A 20,119-nucleotide genomic window follows, 5' to 3' on the forward strand; every position below is an offset into this window, starting at 1 on the left:
TTATATGCTGGATTACATTTATTGATTTGCATATGTTGAACCAGCCTTGCATCCCAGGGATGAAGCCCACTTGATCATGGTGTATAAGCTTTTTGATGTGCTGCTGGATTCGGTTTGCCAGTATTTTATTGAGGATTTTTGCATCAATGTTCATCAAGGATATTGGTCTGAAATTCTCTTTTTTGGTTATGTCTCTGCCAGGCTTTGGTATCAGGACGATGCTGGCTTCATAAAATGTGTTAGGGAGGATTCCCTCTTTTTCTATCGATTGGAATAGTTTCAGAAGGAATGGTACCAGTTCCTCCTTGTACCTCTGGTAGAATTCGGCTGTGAATCCATCAGGTCCTGGACTCTTTTTGGTTGGTAAGCTATTGATTATTGCCACAATTTCAGAACCTGTTATTGGTCTATTCAGAGATTCAACTTCTTCCTGGTTTAGTCTTGGGAGGGTGTATGTGTCAAGGAATTTATCCATTTCTTCTAGATTTTCTAGTTTATTTGCATAGAGGTGTTTGTAGTATTCTCTGATGGTAGATTGTATTTCTGTGGGATCGGTGGTGCTATCCCCTTTTTCATTTTTTATTGCATCTATTTGATTCTTCTCTCTTTTCTTCTTTATTAGTCTTGCTAGCGGTCTATCAATTTTGTTGATCTTTTCAAAAAACCAGCTCCTGGATTCATTAATTTTTTGAAGGGTTTTTTGTATCTCTCTTTCCTTCAGTTCTGCTCTGATTTTAGTTATTTCTAGCCTTCTGCTAGCTTTTGAATGTGTTTGCTCTTGCTTTTCTAGTTCTTTTAATTGTGATGTTAGGGTGTCAATTTTGGATCTTTCCTGCTTTCTCTTGTGGGCATTTAGTGCTATAAATTTCCGTCTACACAACTGCTTTGAATGTGTCCCAGAGATTCTGGTATGTTGTGTCTTTGTTCTCGTTGGTTTCAAAGAACATCTTTATTTCTGCCTTCATTTCATTATGTACCCAATAGTCATTCAGGAGCAGGTTGTTCAGTTTCCATGTAGTTGAGCGGTTTTGAGTGAGTTTCTTAATCCTGAGTTCTAGTTTGATTGCACTGTGGTCTGAGAGACAGTTTGTTATAATTTCTGTTCTTTTACATTTGCTGAGGAGAGCTTTACTTCCAACTATGTGGTCAATTTTGGAATAGGTGTGGTGTGGTACTGAAAAAAATGTATATTCTGTTGATTTGGGGCGGAGAGTTCTGTAGATGTCTTTTAGGTCCACTTTGTGCAGCGCTGAGTTCAGTTCCTGGATATCCTTGTTAACTTTCTGTCTCGTTGATCTGTCTAATGTTGACAGTGGGGTGTTAAAGTCTCCCATTATTATTGTGTGGGAATTTAAGTCCCTTTGTAGGTCACTCAGGACTTGCTTTGTGAATCTGGGTGCTCCTGTGTTGGGTGCATATATATTTAGGATAGTTAGCTCTTCTTGTTGAATTGATCCCTTTACCATTATGTAATGGCCTTCTTTGTCTCTTTTGATCTTTGTTGGTTTAAAGTCTATTTTATCAGAGACTAGGATTGCAACCCCTGCCTTTTTTTGTTTTCCATTTGCTTGATAGATCTTCCTCCATCCTTTTATTTTGAGTCTATGTGTGTCTCTACACGTGAGATGGGTTTCCTGAATACAGCACACTGATGGGTCCTGACTCCTTATCCAGTTTGCCAGTCTATGTCTTTTAATTGGAGCATTTAGCCCATTTACATTTAAAGTTAATATTGTTATGTGTGAATCTGATCCTGTCATTATGATGTTAGTTGGTTATTTTGTTCGTTAGTTGATGCAGTTTCTTCCTAGCTTCGATGGTCTTTACAATTTGGCATGTTTTTGCAGGGGCTGGTACTGGTTGTTCCTTTCCATGTTTAGTGCTTCCTTCAGGAGCTCTTTTAGGGCAGGCCTGGTGGTGACAAAATCACTCACTCAGCGTTTGCTTGTCTGTAAAGTATTTTATTTCTCCTTCAATTATGAAGCTTAGTTTGGCTGGATATGAAATTCTGGGGTTGAAAATTCTTTTCTTTAAGAATGTTGAATATCGGCCCCCACTCTCTTCTGGCTTGTAGAGTTTCTGCCGAGAGATCAGCTGTTAGTCTGATGGGCTTCCCTTTGTGGGTAACCCGACCTTTCTCTCTGGCTGCCCTTAACATTTTTTCCTTCATTTCAACTTTGGTGAATCTGACAATTATGTGTCTTGGAGTTGCTCTTGTTGAGGAGTATCTTTGTGGCGTTCTCTGTATTTCCTGAATCTGAATGTTGGCCTGCCTTGCTAGATTGGGGAAGTTCTCCTGGATAATATCTTGCAGAGTGTTTTCCAACTTGGTTCCATTCTCCCCATCATTTTCAGGTACACCAATCAGATGTAGGTTTGGTCTTTTCACATAGTCCCAAATTTCTTGGAGGCTTTGTTCATTTCTTTTTATTCTTTTTTCTCTAAACTTCCCTTCTCGCTTCATTTCATTCATTTCATCTTCCATCAGCGATACCCTCTCTTCCAGTTGATCGCATCTGCTCCTGAGGCTTCTGCAATCTTCACGTAGTTCTCGATACTTGGCTTTCAGCTCCATCAGCTCCTTTAAGCCCTTCTCTCCATTGGTTATTCTAGTTATCCATTCGTTTAATTTTTTTTCAAAGTTTTTAACTTCTTTGCTATTGTTTTGAATTTCCTCCCGTAGCTTGGAGTAGTTTGATCATCTGAAGCCTTCTTCTCTCAACTCGTCAAAGTCATCCTCCGTCCAGCTTTGTTCCGTTGCTGGTGAGGAACTGCGTTCCTTTGGAGAAGGAGAGGTGCTCTTCTTTTTAGAGTTTCCAGTTTTTCTACTCTGTTTTTTCCCCATCTTTGTGGTTTTATCTACTTTTGGTCTTTGATGATGGTGATGTACAGATGGGTTTTTGGTGTGGATGTCCTTTCTGTTTGTTAGTTTTCCTTCTACCAGACAGGACCCTCAGCTGCAGGTCTGTTGGAGTTTACTAGAGGTCCACTCCAGACCCTGTTTGGCTGGGTGTCAGCAGCGGTGGCTGCAGAACAGCGGATTTTCGTGAGACCACAAATTCAGCTGTCTGATATTTCCTCTGGAAGTTTTGTCTCAGAGGAGTACCCAGCCGAGTGAGGTGTCAGTCTGTCCCTACTGGGGGGTGCCTCCCAGTTAGGCTGCTCGGGGGTGAGGGACCCACTTTAGGAGGCAGTCTGTCCGTTCTCAGATCTCCAGCTGCGTGCTGGGAGAACCACTACTCTCTTCAAAGCTGTCAGTCAGACAGGGACGTTAAAGTCTGCAGAGGTTCCTGCTGAATTTTTGTTTGTCTGTGCCCTGCCCCCAGAGGTGGAGCCTACAGAGGCAGGCAGGCCTCCTTGAGCTGTGGTGGGCTCCACCCAGTTCGAGATTCCTGGCTGCTTTGTTTACCTAAGCAAGCCTGGGCAATGACGGGCGCCCCTCCCCCAGCCTCGCTGCCGCCTTGCAGCTTGATCTCAGACTGCTGTGCTAGCAATCAGCGAGACTTCATGGGCATAGGACCCTCTGAGCCAGGTGCAGGACACAATCTCCTAGTGTGCCATTTTCCAGGCCTGTTGGAAAAGCGCAGTATTAGGGTGGGACTGACCCGATTTTCCAGGTGCTGTCTGTTACCCCTTTCTTTGACTAGGAAAGGGAACTCCCTGACCCCTTGCGCTTCCCAAGTGAGGCAATGCCTCGCCCTGCTTCGGCTCGTGCACAGTGCACTTCACCGACTGTCCTGCACCCACTGTTTGGCACTCCCTAATGAGATGAAACCGGTACCTCAAACAGAAATGCAGAAATCACCCATCTTCTGTGTCGCTCAGGCTGGGAGCTGTAGACCAGAGCTGTTCCTATTTGGCCATCTTCACATTACTTCTTAAATAAGAGATCAGGTCAGTGCTAACTCCTACAGTATAGATGTCCCAGGTTGAATAAAATAGTTTCCTAAAATCTCTACATTTATAACAATGACATAGGACAGACAGATGACTGCAAGAGGTATGGTGAAGCTTATGTATACCTTAGCTATTAGGGCAAGAAGTATACATTTTAGTACTTGTACTAAAACTAACATATAAATTAATGACTCGATGTGGAAAATAAAAGCATTATTGGTGATTTAGGTGTTCCAAACATTTGCTTTTCCTAGCAAAATGCCAGAATATGTTGATTCTTTGACTTGATGTCATTTAATGGGAATTCTGTTAGGTGATTAGGGAATTTGTGATCCCTCTGAAAACATTAACCAAAAAATAGAAGGGAACTTTTCACAGTGTAAAATAGTGTTTAAGAGTTTGGAGCCAGAATCATCCCTGGCTCTCTCTTCTACTAGCATGGTGACCTCAGCAAATTAATCTTTCACCTCAGTAAATTACTTACTCAGTTTCCTCAGATGTAAAGTGGGGGTAATAATCATACCTTTGGCAAAGCAGTGTTGTGATGATTGAGTGCGTAAATGTAAAGCACTTAGAGACTGGCACATCAAGTGCTAGGAAAGCGTTTGCCACCACGTTGTGGTCTTCCTTGTTGCAGTTAAAGGTGCTAAGAGTCTTTTAAATTGCAAATGCCCCTGAATGTCATATATCATTGCACAAAACTTTTCAGAAGCCACCACTTAACTAAGAATCCCATTGAAATATCTAGCAGGCAGGCGCTTGTGGGCAGACTTCTGGTCAGGGCACTGGAGGTGCATCCCAAGAGAGAAGAGGGGATTGAAGGACTCACATTTGCCAAATGCCTGCTGTATGCCAGGGGCTTTGCCCACCTTAAAGTCCTCCTGAGGGAAGGAAGCAGGATGAAGCCCCGTGTCACACACCTGGGAGTGGTAGGCTGTGCTCGCCAGTACCTGCAGAGTCTCCCAGGCACTGGGGTGCTGGTGAGTGAGGGAGGTGCTTCTAGGAACCTTGCCCTATCCAGCATGGAACCAGCATTTTGGTCCCAACACACCGGACTTGGAACATTCGAATCTGATCTATAATTTGCTCATGGATGGCGGCAGCCCTCGTGCCCACACTCTTAAGGGCCCTTGTGAGTGTGCACACGCGTTGATGGGAAGGTGAGGGGTGTGGGGAGGCAGCCACAGCCTTCAGCTGCAGTATCATTGCAGATGCTGGGGACGTGAGAGCTGAAAGGCGCTCTTAAATCGCACAAATGCAACGTGACTTTTAAAAGAATCTGAGGCAAAAGGCACGCTCCAAAAAAACCCATGTGAGCCGGGAGGAGACTGCCACTATAGCTAACAAAGTGGGGAAGCAATTTTGCAAAGTAAGAAAACTAGTCTCAGGCTAACCAGAGATGCTGACAAACCTGAGATTCCAGGCGGATCTAAATTAGAAATCGGTCAAGGGAAAACACAGTGATAGTCCCCCTTGTGGATTCCAGTAAGAACTCTTTAAATTCATGACCCTGATGGAGTAGCAGTAGGAGAGAGAGGCCCTGGGGATGCAAATGCCCTCAGTAGCTCAGCTCTGCTCACTAGACACTCGGGTGGGTGAGGTTGGGCGCTGGGAGTCTCGTGGGGACAGGATGCCTGCCTACTTGGCCCTCAACTCTAGGTGAATCCTATCCTTCTCTTCACCGTCTTCCTCCTCTTCCCTCTCTGGACCCTCTGCTTGCTCTGTGAACCTGGATTGATCTCCACTCACCCCTCACTCCTGAATGGGGCCCTCGAAGGGAGACATCCCTGGCTGTGCTGATGTCGTGAATGCTGCTAGGCCAGACTGGTGTCTGCAGGAGGACAAAGCAAGGGCTGGTTCTGACTTTGGTTTGAAGGTGATTTTCCCACAGATCCCCCTTGGCATGATGCTTTTACCTCATTTGTCTCTGTGCCTTTGGCTCTAAATCTTAACATCTTAATTAGATTGTGTTTACATTTGCACCATCCATGTGGTCTGGCACTTGAAGATTGGATAGAGTGACACAAATATTTCGACTCAGGGAGTGCCAGTGGAGGGAGAGAGCCTGGAGACCAGCTACTCCAATGCCCTCATTTGCCTTTGCTCATGTCCGTCTCATCAAGCAGGGACCCTGCAGGTGGGAAAGAAAGATGGCAAGAGGACAGCCAATATCACATTTTCCTTCCCAAGACAGGGATGAAAAGCCACCAAGACGGCTTTTGTGAAAATCTGGAAGGACAAGAAAAGCCCACTTTAATCATCGGATCTCATTTCATCTATTGTTAGCCTTGAGGAGTGGCGAGCCGGCTGTTCCTGCTAAGCTCTTCAGTACCCAGCTAGATGGGCACCCTGAACAGAAGCGCTTCTGGACTAGTGCCATAGGGACTGCTCTGAGTACCAGGGTGGCCTCGGGCAAGGCTCCAGCCCTTTCTTGAATGACTTCCCAGGCCTGAGGAGGCACAGGTGAGAAAATGTATGTGGAAGCTCTCTACACACCGTGAAGTTCATCCAAATGGAGCAGGATGGTCTCTCTGGTCTGCTGTGCCCTCCCCCTCCCCACACCCATAAATAACAGCAGCCCTTCCAACTCTCCTCCTGATCCTGTGCTCAGTGATGGGGGCCTTGCAGTGGGCAGCCAGGGCCAGCATGGCCAAGCCCTGTCAGTCCCTTCCTTCTAAAGGTGAACTGGACAGCATTTGCTCTCTTTAGTGTGTGATTTGGATTTACACAAATTCAAAAGCTGCCGGATTTCAGAGCGTGTTTGTCACTGCCATCGTCATTCTTTTGTTCAGGCAGCAGTGAGAATCTGCTCAGCACTTGTGAGCACTATATGCTGAAATGCCTGAGAAGGCTTTCCTGCCCTGCAGGGACCAGGGCTCAGCACCTTTTTCAGGCTCCAGGAAGCTCATATCCTGCTGATGAACAGCTCGTGGCCATTGCAGCACTATGGAAAACCCGCAGCTCCTGGCATTTAACTACATGCCACTCAGGTAATTTCACTTCTGGAAAAGTTCTGTGAATGTATTTCTAACTTTGAATGTCTTAAGAGTAATGTGGCTAGCTGGTGAATATTTATTTTCAGCCTCTCCAATGCACCAGGATTCACTGTCTTCCCACTAATTAGCTGCTAACATCACACTACAGTCAAATCATCACCATGTTGGCTGAAGTCTGATCTTGGTTTTAGTGATGTTTGCTGTCAGTGGGCATGAAAGTGGTGTTCAAAACTCACCCACCTATCAAAAGCATCTTTTCAAATAAACTTTGCTTATTAGTGTTCTAGATATGAATATGCTTTTGGAAAAAAGACCCTCGTAAGGGAGAAACAAGTAGGTTCTCTGGGACTAGCTCAGTGGGGATGGGGTTGGAAAGGGCTTTTGATGGTTTTGAGTTGCATTTCTTTGGTATCTACATGCGTGGTTTCATGGAGCCTGCCTGAGGGCCCAGTCTCTACTGGCTACAGCAGAGTAGAAGTTCTTCAGGAGCTGAGGTTCCCATGTAGGCCAATTGGCCCCTCAAGTTTGAATATTTTATCATTTGGTCTCCTTTTCTAATGACTGTACTCCAGCATGAAAATTTCTCAGACTTAAAGTCTTACCTCAGTAAAATGACATCTTTCACCAGGAACATTGAAGTCCTAATGATGTCTACCTTCTTTGGAGCAGGAGGCCACATGCCCAGGACTGTCACATCTATGTCTCCACATGGCTATTGGTAAGTGAAGCTGTGAAATCTTTTTCACTGCTGCCTTTATTTACACCTGTGTTCAACTTAGTGTGAGCAACCCCCTCTGAATTTCTTTCCTTAACCCAAATATAACCCGGCATTTGATGGCACAGCAGGCAGGAAGTGCTGACAGGGGACCCTGCCTCCCCTACCACCTCTCCCTTCCTCTCAGCGGGGAGAGGAGTCCTAGGTCTGCATGAGGTTCCTTGCATGGGGTTTGATGGCAGACAGGCCTGCTCTGAAACTCATCTCTGTACATTACTAGCTGTGTGGCCTTAGGCAAATAACTCAACCTCTCTGTACCTCAGTTCCTTCATCAGTATGATTAAATGAGATAATGTTTGTATGGTGCATATCCCAGTGTGGCATACAGAGAGTGCCATCATTATTACTATGCAGGTCAAATCACTTCTGGCCTGCAGCTTGTCCCCACTCACCTGTCTGGGTCCTTTCCATTATCTGTGTTTCATGCCTGTGTTTTCACCTTTCTTTCCCGTGGCATATAAACATGTTTGGCTCATCCAACATATAAACAAACATGTTAGAGCATCCTTCCCTGGACCTGGTCTTTTCTGGTCTGATCCTGGATTTTGTATCCCCTTCACTTCTGGTCCCTACTCAGCCCTTGTTCCTCAGCCTCCTGCCCTGGGTACACCTGCTCCCCAGCCCCATGCACTGACTCTTGCTACGGTCACCAGTGTTCTCCCACTGGCCGTCACAAGGACCGCAGTCTTCAGCCAACATTATCTCTATAGCAAGGTGCTGTCCCCTGCTCAGGGGAGTTCTCTGCCCTCTGCGGCTTCCCTCCCTAGCACCCCCAAGGCTGGGTACACTGTTTTTCAACCCAGGGCCAGGCCCCCCTGGCTCAAGCTGCAAATCAGACCAGGACACGTTACCAGTGAAAGTGTTTAATAGTTAAATTATTTAAATAGACTTTTCAATTTCCATGGGAAATCATAATCGTATCTGTTTTTGCAAGAGTAGGAATAAAAAGAGTGCACACCCTTTAGAGGGAACGAAGAGCTAGCACTGCACCTGCACGCTGTCACCAGTCACTGCTGGGATGGGAGAGGGGTCCTCATGGGGCCGGGAGGCCATGACCATGGGAGAACATGGGATAAACTCAGCACACACACTTTACTCAGGTTGGAAGCAGAACAAAAACCCAACACCACTGGCGGGCGATGTGGAGGGGCAGGGAACTTGAGAACAACAGCTGGAAGAAAGCAGGCCTCCTGCGGCTGACGGCAGGACGGCAATGCAGAACTCAAAAGGATGGAGCAGCAGAAGCACGGGACAGACTCAGGCTTGGCAGTTTTGGGTCCACACACTTTGCTTCTCAGAGCTGTGTTCAATTGGTGTGCGGGGAGGGGAGGGTGGTGCTAGAGCCCAGTGAGAGGTGGTGCAGGTAAACATCAAAGTCACATTGTGGCAGCTGGCACAGAGCCACTGCCTCATTGCCTCCAAGCTCATGTTGGAGGTGAAGATTATTCTAACCTGAGAAGCAATGGAAAGATTTGGACATGGGCCCTAAGGATTCCACTGAATTCTGTGCTAGAGTAGAGTATCATTTTCCAAATGCCTTCCTCATAGGTTATAAAAATAGTATTTTTTTTCTTGGTATGTTTAACTGCTCCCTCCCAATAAAACAAAATTCCTGCTAGCTTTCCCTGTGGACTCTAAAGCTGGGCTCTACCCACTCCTCTGCCTGGTTTGCCAGTGGAGGTCAAGGCCACTCCCCTTCCTCAAACCTGAAGGCTGCACACTGCATCCCCCAGTCTGAGTGAACATCTCCAGGAAGAGCCACCTGCACCTTGGCCAATTGAGTAGGCCAGGGAGGCTTGGCTTCCTCGCCCCAGCCTGCAAAGCACCCGGCCTTCTGTAAGCACTCTGGAATCCGTGGGAGCCGCCTCTGTAAGCCACAAACGTCTGAAATCTCAGGGTGTGGAGGGCGCCACACTGCCTGCCGCAGGATGAGATTGCTTCCCTTGGTTCCAGCTCGGCCTGGGATGGGAAAGCAGCCTGTTTTCCTATTCCATCTGCGTTTTGCTTAGGGGAAGTAGGGTGCGTGCATGTGTGTACACACGTGTGCATGTGTCAGAGAAAGATGGGGCAATGTGTCCATGCATCCTCCTACTTAATCTGAGCATATGGTACCCCAAAAGCACACACCCACTGCTCTGGTGGTACCTGGGAAAACCCAAAACTGCCAAATCTGAAATGAGGGAAACGCATCCGGTGTGAGACCAGTTCCACAGCATGAACACACGCACATATACACCAGTACATACACTGACATACGCACAGTACAAATGAGCACACACGCCCTGCTGTGCACAGCTGTTTTCTAATATAGAGAATTTACAAAATATAGAATTTGGCATATCTGTGAGATCTCCAAGGCTTTCAATAATACAAAATAAAAAATACAAAAAAGACAAGTGGGGATCCCTGCCCTCCCCCCGAGTGGCATCCTTGTTTGCTTGTGTGTCTCTTACACGCATACAAATAGCATAGTCTAAAGAAGGGCACGGAGAACTTGTTTTATTTAATAAATATTTTTCTCAGCATCACCACTCCTTGCTTGGCGTCCTCTTGCCTCCCCCTCGTAATTAGTTCTGTTTCCCTCCTAGGGCACCGTCTGTGTGCGTGGAGGTGTGGGCAGAGGACCACGATGAAGGCCACAGTCCCTCCAAAGCCAGCACTCCTGCCCCAAAGCCCCTGCAGGTGCAGGGTGGTGGCCTGTCTGAAGTTTAAAGGCTCACATAGAAAAGCAGATCCCTGGGGCCCCTAGGCTCTCCCAGGCCAGAGTCGTGCCCGTCTACCCCCAGCTGAGTCGGAGGCCCCTCCCTCAGCCCTGCCTTTGTCTGGGCCGTGCCACACACACATTCCCACGGCTCCTTTCCACCTGTGCAGCAGCACCTGTTAGAAAACTCAAGCTTCAGACCCAGTCTAGCAGAGTCTTCTACAGAGGGAAACATCTTTGGTCAGCTGGGTGCTCGCAGGACGCTGGCACCCCGGGGCCTGGGACAGAGGCCGCTGCCCACCAGCAAAGGCAGAAGCTGCTCTGGAGTCCAAGTGGAAAATCTCAGCAGCGCAGCCCTGTGGGCTGGAGCATGGCTTCCCGCCACCCCCGGCACACAGAGAAGCTGCTTCCATGCCTCTGGAGGCCAGGCTGCCTGGCACCATTGGCCAACAGTTGCTAACTGACCGGGGGCCCTCCATTGAGGAAGTAGGTCATCATCTCGCCTTTGCCCTTGACCTTGACCACGCCCCGGCACTCCAGCTGGTACGTGTTGGCAGCCAGCACCTGGTACATGTCTGTGGTGACCTGTGGGGGAAAAGGAGAGAGGGCAAGCCACTGATGGCCTTGGCCATGAACTGCTGTGGGGTAGAGCCAACTCTGTCCAGCCCTGCTGCCGCCCCTGACACAGAAAGAGAGGGGCAGCTGCCCCACTGTGGCGCTCTCAGGGACTGACAGCAGCTCACCATGGAAGGGATCCTAAGAAAAGAGCAATGCCAGCTCTCACCCTCAGCACCTGCTCATGCCAGGCACTGTGATGGGCAGCTTGCGTGTGCTGTTTCAGTGTGGCCTGTGGTCCATGGACTGACTGCCCTGAGGCCAGAGTAAGTTCAGGAGTGGAGAGTAAGTGCGGGGGAGCTTTCACAGCCATCTGACCTGGCTGCAGCCCGTCTCCAAGTGTGTCCCCGGTGCATTGTACAAAAGCATCCCTCCGTGACAGATCAGAACGATTTTTAAAAGCTGTTTTTTCACCACAGGTCGTTTGAGAGCCTTTGCTTATCTCACTGCATCTTCCTGTGAGGTGACTACTATTATTACCCTCAGGCTCAGAGCATCTAAGTCACAAGCCTGAGGTTACACAGTGAATAAACGGCAGGGCCTGGGTTTAGGTCCAGGTCTTGTTGCCTGGCTCTGCTTTAGCTTTCAGAACAAAGAAGAGAGCTCACCGATAGCCTCATTAATTTCACTATCCCATTGCTGGGTGAAAGAGAAGAGTTGTGGGGGACAGGTGTGGGCAGGGGCAGCATAGCCAGTGGCTCCTGGGATGACCCCAAGAGCTGTTTGTGAGCATCGTCAGAGCTCCCCATCCCAGCCACGCTACAAGCCCACTGGTGAGTGCGAGCGCCAGGGAGCAGGGGGTAGGAGTGCTGGGTGGGCTGCTGAGAGGGGACCCCACTGTGTTACTAGCTGCAGTTCCTGTGTGGTGAAGCCCCACACAAGGTGAGTTGCTGGGTCATTGTGGCTGCTGAGAGAGTCCCTTGCGCCTGTCCCTGAATGGGCTGGAAGCCTTGGAAACACACATGCCCCTTGCTTCTATCTCTAGGCCCATCCTGCTGCCCTTCTCTCCTCTGCACAGGGATGGAGGTGAGAAAAGGCCATTAAGGCCAGGCCCCTCGGCCAGCATCCACACCCCAGCCAGGTCAGGCTGAGTGGACCAGGACTGTGCTTGGGGTCAGGCCCTTTATTCAGAGGCCCTGTGGGGGAGAGAAGTCAGGACATTTAAGCAGTATCATCAGTGTTGGCAAAAGGCCTTAAAAGCAGCACAGTTAGCACCTGGAAAAACAGGCCAGGCGAGCTGACTTCCCACAGCCTCACACAGAACTGGGGGTGAGGGCCGTGCAGGAGGACTACTGCCCAGGGTGATGCCTCTGCCATCAGACTACAGCAGAGAATCAAGGAAAGCTCGAGAAAAAGCAGCGGCTGAAGAACAGCAGGCCTGGAAACCACAAGCCCAGCTCGCAAAGGAGGGAGCAAGGGGAAAAGGCCTCTGAGTCTGTGGCCAGGGCCCTTGGCTGCTGGGGCTGGGGGAGGTACCATCCCAGGGCCAGCACCCCCCACTGGCTCTCCTGAGCAAGGCCAGGAGTGCTGCAGGGTCAGTGGGTAAGACCTGCTCCCTGCAGACATCTTTGCATCCTCTCTGTGTGCCTGGGCTAGGAGGCACTGGGGCCTGCATGTGCACTCTCAGCTCGGCCTCCACAATCAGATCCACTCCCAGCAGCCCCCAATCCCTTCCATGCCCAGTAGAGGGCTCTGCAGAAGCCTGAAGATCTGTCCAAGGTGCTGAGGGCCTGAAACACAATTGTGTTCTCCAAGCTTCCAAGACATCAGCGTCAACAGCCCCATCACCCTTGAATCTGGCTGCAGACATTCTGACTGGGAACTGTAGGTGGCCTGCCCTGAAGACTTCTCGGTGTCAGACACAGGCCTTCCCATGGGGTGAGGGGTGGTGGATGCTCCTGCACTCACCTGGATGCGGTCGGGTACACCAGTGCTGTCCATGCGGCTGGCCACGTTCACGGTATTGCCCCAGATGTCGTACTGAGGCTTTCGTGCCCCTATCACCCCGGCCACCACGGGGCCGATGTTGAGCCCTGCAGGGGACAGGAATCAGCCACAGTCATCACATCTCTGGCTTGACCTCGCCACCATCTGTCTCCCCACATGCTGCAGGTCCTTCTGACTCCCAACCTGAGACACCCATGGGCCTCCAGGCCCAAGGCTGTACTTAACCCTACAGCCTCCCGCTACCCTGCTCCTATCAAATGCCTGTGAATGCAAGACACAAGGAGCCTGCACCTGTGTCCTTGACACCCCTCACCAGGAGTGCCCTCTTCAAGGCCTCTAGTGACCTCCTGTGCAATGCAGTTGCCTTTCCCTAATCCTCCTCCTCTTGGAGCCATTTAGGCTCAACCTATCAGACTGGCTGTGTCCATCTTCCTCATTCTTCTGTTTCTTTCCTCGCCATTCTCACTCTTAGATCCTCGCCACCTCATCACCCTGTGCCAGTCTCTTCTCTCCAAGTCCTCCTGCTCCCCCGCCTCTGAGCTGGGGCAGGCACACTGCAGCGACCAAGCTCCAGCCACCACTTCGGCTCTCCTCTGCCCACCTTCCCAATCCAACCCAAGGCAACGCTGAGCATCACTGCATCTGAGCCTTCGCTGAGCTGCTTCTCCCTCCTGAGGCATTCTCCCTCCTCCTCCCCAGGCTAAATCCTGCCCCCAAGTATCTGGCTCAACTGATGTTCTCTAGACATTTCCTGTCCTGTCTCCAGGCATGGGCATTCCCTCCTGTGTAATCTGCCGGTCTCATACTGTCCTCATTAAGCCTCACTGTTGCCTGTTTCTTGTGTGTGAAGGGCAGGACTGAAAACACAGAAGCTCCAAACTAGGCCCCTGGTGACCCTCACTTGGTCAGCAATGCCATCAGTCCTCAGAACTTCCTTCCACGACCCTCCTCATCAGTCCTTCCAAGCCGCAGGCAGCTTTATACCCCATGTGCCATCACCAGGCTGGACTGTCCACCTTGCTGACCGGGTGGAGCCCTGATGGCTCCTATTTCCCAAAGCCACGCCACTCAGGGAAGACAGGCCTGAGTCTGTAGGAGGGGAGCTGCCACACAGGCTCCCAGCTGCCTGCCCGGCTCCTTATCTACCTCTTGGCAGACTCTACACTCAGGTCCGATCAAGGAGTTGAGGCTTTTCAAAAACACACACTGGGAGAAAAACGCAAACCAAAGCAGGTGGACAAGATGGGGTGAAAGGAAAACAAGAATGGCAATGTTACACAAGACCAAGAGTGCATGACGTTAATGCAAAAATGGAGGCTGCACATCACTTAAAGCAGACTCCCAGCTGGCTGTGCTCGGGGCCTCCAGCAGCCAGTGCAGGATGCAAACCTGGCCAAGCCCACAAAGCACTGTGCCTATGGGATAGAGAAGCCAGCTGGCCCAGGGAAAGCCTGATTCCTGACACTCAGGCTGCAACAAAATGTCTCCCAAGGACACGAATGATCACAATACTGGTTTTTAGTCATCCAATATTTCGGTATAATGTGTTAATTTTGAGAACTGAAATGCCGGTACTTTTGTGGGTGATAATTGTAATTTTTAAAAATTTGAAATCTGAATCATTGATGGCTTGAAACTTACCCAGGGAGTTGATAATGCATTAAATGGCTCACAGAACAAGGCCTGCTCTTTCAGAAAGCATTCTTTACCTCCACAGACCTCAGGAGGAGCAACACTCCACCAAGTCAGCTATTTCAAAACTAACTTGTGCTCCATCAGACTGTACACCCTCGGTAAGATCTATTCTAAGGACAAACAAACTGTAGAAATACCTCGGGCTTTGTGGAACGAGTTCAGAGCTGGCATTCCACAGTTATTTTATGGACACCGTAGGGTGGAACACACGGGGAGGTGTGTACCTGGGTTTTCATTGTACCATTCAACTCTTCCGTAGAGTTGAAACTTGTCAAAATAAAAGGTTGGGGGTAATAAAACAAAACTGACTTTTAAAAAAGAAAAATACATATGTTTTTGGTTCAAAGACTTTCTGAGCAAGAATATGGTCATGACTATTTTGAAACTGATCCAGGACCTCTGCCGGACACCACAGATGTATCGGCACAGCCCCTCCAGAGCCATCCAACCAAGGCAAGGCATGTGACAAAGAAGGAGTCCAGGAAAGATCCAGGGCTTTGACCTATCACAACCTCCTCACCATTTCTTTCCCCAGTTTGGATGAGCAGCCACTGGAAGATTTTGCTCACCACCTCAACTCAACAATAACCCCACTGACCTATTTCATAACTTGTATAAAAAGAGTAAAAAGTAACTCTTTTTAAAAAGTCAGAATATAATCATTTCACGGTCACTATCACATGATTCTTTAAATGTTTAGTTTTTTAAACTATTTCACTTTATTTTGCTAATGATTTTGCAGATTACATGTTTAATGTTCTAAATTTGCAAATTTAATGACTGGTAACATGTTTATACATTTTGTATTTAAAACGTAACAAGTATTTGATTTTACTGTTTTCCATTTTTACTGAATGAATGTGGAATACTTTTAAATAAAACAACGCTGTTAGGTCAGTATTACTCGAAACAAATGGGACTGCCATCTGCCGTGCTGCAACCACCAGAAGGCCCCATGCCCTCGGCACAGAGCATCCCCTACAAAGCCCTTCGAGCAGGCACAGCCTGGGTCCCATCAGGCGGTCCCTGCATCTGAGTGAGGTGGGAACTTACCAAGGGGTGTCCTACCCATGTGGCCCTCATGTCAAAAGGCAGCAGAGGCATCACCAGACTCTGGGCGGATTCTGCTGTGAGTGACCCATGCCTGCCCCCACCTACTAAGGGCAGGGAACACACCACATCAGCCTCTGCTGCCGCCTGGCCTTCTACCTTGGGACCACAATGGCGGATGCGGGATGCGGTATGGGGGAGCCCCTGCCAGCCCTCTGCCTGACTGCACCCTGGGCTCAGTGCTCCCTGGGGCCCCGCTCACCGATCTTCATCTGGAAGTTGTTGAAGGAGTGCTCATTGATATACTTCATCTGGTCCATCAGCTTCATGGCAAAGTCGGCCAGTGCCTTGATGTGGGTCTTGCCCACCTTGTCGTAGGTAGAGTCGTTGAGGCCAGAGGCGGCCATGTAGGTGCTGCCGATGGTCTTGATCTTCTCCAGCTGCCGGAACCGATCCTCGCTGATGATCTGGATGAAGGAGGCCAAACCTGGGTCACCCCAAGCCTGGGACACCGAGGGCCACAGGGAGGGACAGAGGATGTCCAGGCAAGTGCAGCAGCATGGCCCTTCATGTGTCCCCTCTTCACACAGTGGGGCCTGTCTCCATCCTCATCAGTGTGATGCCTGCAATGCTCCTGACACAGCCAGGCCCCTCCACACTCACTCACCCGCTGGACAGTGCCTGTGGGCTACCTGCCCACCCTCACGCCAAGAGCCCTGAAGACAAGGTCACTAGTCACCTCTGGGTCTCTTGTCTCCCCTTCAACAACCTCACACCTCCATCCCACCCAGGGAAACCTCCATTTGTCCAGCAGGACACTCTTTCCCTACCCCCTGGCCCCGGCCCTCCTGGAAGCCCTCCCAGACTCAATTCAGCCAACTCCCATCACTCCACTGCCCCGGGAGTCTTGCAGGCTGTTCCCGACACTGCCTGGCCCAGCTCCATCATCCTGCTTCTCCCTGTGCCCCATGCCCAGGCCCTGCGCACGTGCCCACTGGGGTGGCCCCTCTCATGCCCATGACTCAGGAGCTCCTGGGGTCAAGACTGCCCTACAGGGCTCTGCATCCCCAGTGCCTCCACATGCCAGGTGCTCAACAGGGGGATGAGAAGGAAATGAAGGAATGCCTCAATTCGGTCTCCGCTACTCAGGGCCTCACATCTTTGTCCTGCCTCCTCCCTTGGCCTGGGGACTCCTCCTTCCTTTGGTTCTCTCAAAGCCCTGGGCACAGACACTGGGTTGTCCCAGGTCCTGGGACCCCGTGCACCCTGGATGGCATGAAAGGAATGGCGGTCAGCGAGCCAGTCAGGGAGCTGCCAAAGGCTAAGTTCAAACAGTGTGGGCTGAAACCCTAGCTCTGCCACTTACTGGCAGTGACCTCAGGCCAGACACTTGAGTTCTGTGGGCCTCAGTTTCCTCATCTGTCACATGATGATGAGAGAGGCCATGTGTGCAAGGTGCCCATTGCAGCACCTGGGGACATGGTCAGATTCCCGCCGGCAGAGCTCCCATCATCACTGCTTATGTCAGGATGGTAGAAGGGGGCGCCAGGTCTCTTCACATCCCTCCCACACCAGGGACCTGTAGGCCCCTCCTAGGAACACAGCCTGACCCAGGCCCCGCTGTGTACCTCATCAAAGTCAGCGATGATCTCATTGAGTAGCCGCAGGCACTCGACACCCTCGTTGTTGGCCTCCAGCTCAACGTAGAACTCGGAGAAGTTGGCGATGGAGGCGAACATGACCGCCACACACTCACAGGACTGATAATAGAGCTCATCATTGCGCCGCTCGCGGGCCAGGAAGTGAGCGGCCACGTCCTTGGGCAGGATGTTGTGCAGCAGCCGCCGGTTGTAGGCCTGCAGCTCCTCCATCTCCTCCTTCTCCTCTGTGGCCTGGGAGAAAAAGACTGCAAGTCACCCAGATGCCAGCATGAGCCCAGATGTCGGCCCCTCCACCTCCTCCTCTCCGTGGCCTGGAGAAAAAGCACCAGTCATGCAAATGCCAACTTGTGCCCAGGATGTTGGCAAGTACCGCTGTCTCTCCTCCTCTCTCTGCTGTTTCTACTTCCAGGTTTTCTCCAAAGAGCAGGACTTTGACAATCAGAAAACACATTTCTGAGCATCGAACTCTCTCTGCCGGCCTCTCTGGGGGTGCTGAGCCTGCAGCAGGGAGCCCCAAGCAGGAACAGGCCTGGAGGCGAGGCTGCAAGGATCCTTTCTGCCAAAGGCCAGAACCAGGCTGGAAGGGAAAAGGATCCAAAACACAGCCCACACAGCCCTCCAGCTCCCCGGTGCTCCTCCACTGTTCATTGTCCTCTTAATATCAGGAAATGGAATCAAAAGCCAGTTACCTTAATTAATGGACCTGTGGGGGAAAACAGCCCAAAGCCCTGCCCAGTCTCCCTGCCTCCCAGGAGGGCAGACTTGCCCCAGAGCCAGGTGCAGCCAGGAGGAGCAAGTGCCATGAGGGACCCCCTGGGATGAGGATGGGACATCACCAGTGACTTTGGTTTTCCCCCAGTTTGGGTCCCGGGTCTGTGCGGTGGGATTTTGTGGTCACCCACCCTCCAGGTTAAAGGACAGTGCAGATCCCTCAGGTCAAGAGGCCAGTAGTGCCCTACAAGCGGCTGAAGGGAAGAGGTGTCACACACCCGAGGTGTGGCAAGGAACCATCTGACAAGAATGTTCATGAGAAAAATCTGGCTGGCCCACTTGGGCTTTTCCTAACTAAATGAAGACGCTTTTCTGCTCGGCTGCAAGTAGAATCTCCAACAGGACCAGGACGGACTCTCAGGGCCCTGGCTGTCTCTGTGGTGGTGGACGTCCATGGAGAAGGAGCTGGCTCTCCTTTCCAAGGCTTCAGGACCTGGGTTCAGCAGGGAGGAAGAGCTCCCAGGGCAGAAGATCCAGGACCCCAAGGTTCAACTGCCAGCCCTGCCCCTAAGGTAAGTGGGCTCCTGACTGTGCTGCCCACGGCCTAGTGGCCTCCTGGAGTCCCTGGGAATGTGGCTGTGAGGACTGGGATCATCCCGAGGGCTCCTGGACGCTAAAGGGCCCCGCCTTCCACCGCCACCCACAGAGGCGCAGGGAGCCAGCTGGTCTGTGCTGTCTTCTTGCCCAGCCTTCCTGCCCAGGTGACCTAAGCTCCTGGGAGGCAGGACCCTTTACCCATGCCCCTCCCCATGAATAAGGCTACCTGTGTCTGGCTCTGGAACAGCTGTGCCCACGGGAGAAGGCTGCGGGGGGCATCCCTGTGCTTCTTCTCACAGGCTGTCCCATAGAGGAGCCCTGCAGTCAGTTATTTGCCTCTGAAAATGCACCAGACAAGACAGTCCTGCTCCTACCTCTGCTGAGACACATGCCTGGGGGCCCAGGGATGCCAGGAGCACTACAGCTCCTTTGATGCACCCTGCAGGTGGCAGACAGCATCAGCCCAAAGTGTCAGACAGAATGGAGGTGGAAGCTAGGGGCAGGGCCGCTAGAGCAGGTGACAGCTGGGGGCAGAGCCAATCCCCAGGGCCAGGCCAGCTGCTACGGCCACCTCTGCAAACTCCACCCCAGCACAGGTGGGTGCCTGACAATGCAGCCAAGTACTTCTGGGGCTGGGCCCTGGCAGGGCAGGAAGGTTCAGGGGGCTACAGCCTCTTGGTGGCCCCACTAAGGTCAATGCTGGAGGAAGGGACAAGAGCAGGCTCTCCTGAGAACTCAGACCCTGCAGTTAGGCCAGGAGGGGGCCAGGCAGCGGCCAGGTGCGTCAGAGTGTGTTCCTTGTGCAGGTGCTTGAAGAATGCTGAGGAGTCTGCCTACCAGCCAACTGTACAGGGGCTGCTAAGCCAGCCTGGGGGTGGGGCAGAGACTATCACTCGCCCATCCCAAGAGCCTGCTTTCTGGTGTTTCTTTATTGGTATTTATGTGATGATGGCTCCCTCTCCCAAAATCCCAGGGGAAGGATGGGAAAATGAGGGACCTGCTGGAAAACTTGAGGGAGTGAAGTTGCCACAGGCTGGCACGTAGACACAGGCTCACTCACACATTCCTACACACATGCACATGCACACACACACTCATGTGCATGTGTGTACACACAGGTGAGGAGGGGGTGGCGGGGGTCACCACTGAGCAAATAAACACGTATATGAAAGATAATGGGAGGTGAGTTTCTCATTGCCAGAGATGACACTGCAAGCATGGAACAGGGAAGGCTGGGAGGAAGCCTGAGGTATTGGATTAAAATGGGAGGTAGTGGTATGAACTCAGGATTATTAAAAACAGATCAGACCTTGGTTTCTAAACACCACTCTCTACTACTAAGAATGAGGGAGGGCTCTTTGAAGAAATCACAGATTCCTGGGCTGGAGCAGGGAAAGCACAAGATTAGCCTGAGATCGCGTGTGTTGGAAAGTCAGGAAAAGCTCAGAGTGATGGAGACCTGTCAAATAACACA

At 50.7% G+C, this 20,119-nt stretch overlaps 1 protein-coding gene and 1 long non-coding RNA gene across 4 annotated transcripts in view; one reads left to right on the forward strand and one right to left on the reverse strand.

Moving 5' to 3' along the window:
* Positions 1-4,426: 4,426 nt before the first annotated feature.
* LOC115832106 lies at positions 4,427-10,345 on the forward strand. The gene is made up of 3 exons (XR_004027555.1): positions 4,427-6,887; positions 7,522-7,611; positions 10,257-10,345. It is a non-coding gene; the product is annotated as an uncharacterized LOC115832106 (long non-coding RNA).
* Positions 8,516-20,119, reverse strand: part of ADCY5 (adenylate cyclase 5) — a 167,738-nt gene continuing 156,134 nt past the window's right edge. For all 3 annotated transcript variants that reach the window (XM_030801778.1, XM_030801777.1, XM_003275539.4), the window contains 4 exons: positions 17,305-17,568; positions 15,939-16,143; positions 12,893-13,017; positions 8,516-10,954 (listed from right to left, as the gene is read on the reverse strand). In XM_030801778.1, coding sequence (XP_030657638.1) covers positions 10,826-10,954; positions 12,893-13,017; positions 15,939-16,143; positions 17,305-17,568 — 723 coding nt within the window. In that variant the 3' untranslated portion in view covers positions 8,516-10,825. The remainder of the gene's footprint in view (positions 10,955-12,892; positions 13,018-15,938; positions 16,144-17,304; positions 17,569-20,119) is intronic.

The sequence above is a fragment of the Nomascus leucogenys genome, chromosome 21 (assembly GCF_006542625.1).
Source record: "Nomascus leucogenys isolate Asia chromosome 21, Asia_NLE_v1, whole genome shotgun sequence".
Lineage (NCBI taxonomy): Eukaryota > Metazoa > Chordata > Mammalia > Primates > Hylobatidae > Nomascus > Nomascus leucogenys.